General features: G+C 30.0%; 1 protein-coding gene across 1 annotated transcript in view; it reads left to right on the top strand.

Moving 5' to 3' along the window:
- The window catches only part of LOC115294094 (olfactory receptor 14A16-like), a 15041-nt gene that overhangs the window by 654 nt on the left and 11366 nt on the right, over positions 1–3021 (top strand). The window contains 1 exon segment of the mRNA XM_029941793.1: positions 1–212. This exon segment is cut by the window's left edge and continues 99 nt beyond it. Coding sequence (XP_029797653.1) covers positions 1–212 — 212 coding nt within the window.

The raw sequence follows: 3021 nt of genomic DNA on the forward strand, positions 1-3021 counted from the left end.
CTTCTTCACAAGGCAGGTTTAAAACCTTCTCTACCTGCATGCCCCATCTAACCGTGGTAGCCTTGTTCCTCTCTTCCGGATGTATTGCATATCTAGGTTCAACTTCAGAATCCCCATCATCATTTAACCTTTTTATGTCTGTGTTGTATTCTCTGTTACCACCCAGCCTGAATCCTATCATTTACAGCCTGAGAAACAGGGCCATGAAAGAGGTCCTTGGAAAATTTTTGATGAAACAATTATACCAAATATGTAAATATTCAAAATATCAATGACTCTGATACCTACTAACCTGCATCAAATTTTTGGTTTATACATGTAATCTTATATTTACAAATAGAAATACTTTCAAATACAAATACAAATAATTTCAAAATATTTGGTCAAGACGAATTATTTTAATGTAATTAGATGTGGGTTGTATAATTGGTGCTTGTCCATTGGATGTTACACTCACATGACTAGATGGGTCTGCATATCAATAGAGTATCCTGACAATTTCCAACTCAGGGGAAATGTGCCAATCATTTTTTTCACATCAGTAGGCCCCCTTGTATAAAGTAATATTGTTTTTCATGTCAAATTCATCCCAATCAGCCCTTGTTTAATTTTCACTTGGGAAGATTTTATGATAGTTTCAAACTTCATGTAATTTATTATAATTCCAGATTGCTATTGGTTTTCTAACTTACTTTCACAGTAGTTATTGAAAATCAATAATCCCAAATTTGTTATTTGTTTCATTTCTTCGTGTTGGCAAGAAATTTTTGCAAGGTGATTTTAATTGATTTATTAAATTAATCTCACAATATTAAACTTATAAATATTACAATTATAACAGATTTTGAAAGTTTGTAGGCATAGTATATTGTTAGCTGATGTCATTGAGAGTCACATCATGACATTTTTTTAAAGTAATGATAGGTTTACAAAGGAGACCATTCTCATTATGTGATCCAAACAGAAAAAAGAATGTTATTCTCCCATAACCAATAACAGGATACTATACTTAAAAAAAGTCACCACGTTTTATTCTTAAACTTATTCTTTGTACATTTAGTATTTGTAATATTTGTTTCATGTAAGTTTATGTAAAAATTTTAAATTTTGTACCAAAAAATTGAAAGTATATTTTAATTTGTGTTCTAAATTTTAGTATGCCTTTTTCACTTCTTTCTTAGTTTAATTATGTCTTTTTATGCTCAGTTTTTTAACGCTAAATTTCTTATTATCTTAAATGTAGTTCTGGTTAACTTCTGTATATGAATACATTTGAATAGAAATCAATTTTATTATAAGTTATCTTAGCTTTTATTCCATTATCCATCCCTTTATTTCCCCCTACTATCTTCACACTCTTGACCTTCTATATATCTTCTTTCTATCCATCTCATTTCCCTCATATTTAATTTTCTTCTTTCTTAAAAATGATATTTCCCAGATTTCATATCAATCATAGCACAATATCTCTATTATTTGGCTGTTTACTTCTCTTTCAACTCACTGGTTTTTAAGCATAAGGTTCTTTACTTTTCCTCTTTCTGATAAAAATGGAAGTGATGGGATGCTAGTTTGTTCTAGTCTTGGAATACAGAACTTGATGAAGAGGAGGATGACATGCCAAGGTCTAGCTCTTCATGTGATTTTGCTCATTATTTCTTTGATTGATTGATTGATTGATTGATTGATGTTTATTTATTTTTGAGACAGAGAGAGTTAGAGTAAGAACAAGGGAGGGGCAGAAAAAGAGGGAGACACAATCTGAAACAGGCTCCAGGTTTTGAGCTGTCAGCACAGAACCCAATGCCGGGCTTGAACCCACAGACCACAAGATCATGACCTGAGCCAAAGTTGGACACTCAATTGACTGAGCCACCCAGGCGCCCCTATTTCCTTTATTTCTGCACAAAAAAATTTTTTTGGTAATAAAATACTACTGATATTAAATGAAAATTGGAATCAATAAATGATAAGAAAGAATTCTAAGTCAGGCAGCCAACAACTAGCACTATAACCACCTAACTTAACAATGATGCTATTCTGTATTAACTAAAGACATATTTGGATATTATTCTCCATACTCTTCAGTGGTGTTTGCAAGGTATTTTTTATATTTGTCTCTTATAGTAAGTCAACAAGTATCTGAGCCCTGAAATAAATTGCTAACTGTTAACATTTGTTATCATTGTTGTATAAAGTATCATTGTTCATCATTAATAGAAAGTGGATAGAAAATAATGTGATATATATATATATATATATAATACATATACAATACAATACACATATTGAGAAACATCCATACTGTTTTCCATAATGGGTGTGGGAATTTACATGACTTCCAATAAAACACAAAGATCTCTTATTCTCTACACTTTCACCATCACTAGATTTCAACCTTCATTTTGATAAAAGACAAATAATATGTATCATGTAATTTACTCTAGTGGTTTTCATTTCAATATCTTTGATGGTTAGTAATATTCAGCACCCTTTCATATCCTTGATGACTATTTACATGAATTCCTTAGAAGAATGATTGGTATGTCCTTTGTCAATTTTTAATGGGGTTTAAAATTTTTTGCTGTTGATGTTTATATATTTTGTTCATAAATCTATATTTTGCATATTTTGTGTGCATTTTCATATATGTAAATTTTATCACCTATAGGTACATATTTAATACATATTTTATATATCCATATTTAAAATCTATACTTATATATAATTTTTAAAATATTTTTACATATTAACACTTATCCAATACTTTCTCCCATTTCACAAACAGCCCCTTCATTTTATGGAATCTTTCATAATCAAAATTTAATTTGATGTAGTACCATTTGTTGATTTTTGTTTCTCCTTTTGGTGTCATAGCTGAAAAATCTTCAAGATTTATATCAAAGAGGGTTTTTTTGCATGTTTCTTCTAATTATTAACTGTTTCAAGTCTTATGTTTCAGTTCATAGTCCATTTTGAGTTAACTTTTGTGTGTAGTGTAAGACAGCATCCAATTTCATT

This window comes from Suricata suricatta, chromosome 6 (assembly GCF_006229205.1).
Source record: "Suricata suricatta isolate VVHF042 chromosome 6, meerkat_22Aug2017_6uvM2_HiC, whole genome shotgun sequence".
Lineage (NCBI taxonomy): Eukaryota > Metazoa > Chordata > Mammalia > Carnivora > Herpestidae > Suricata > Suricata suricatta.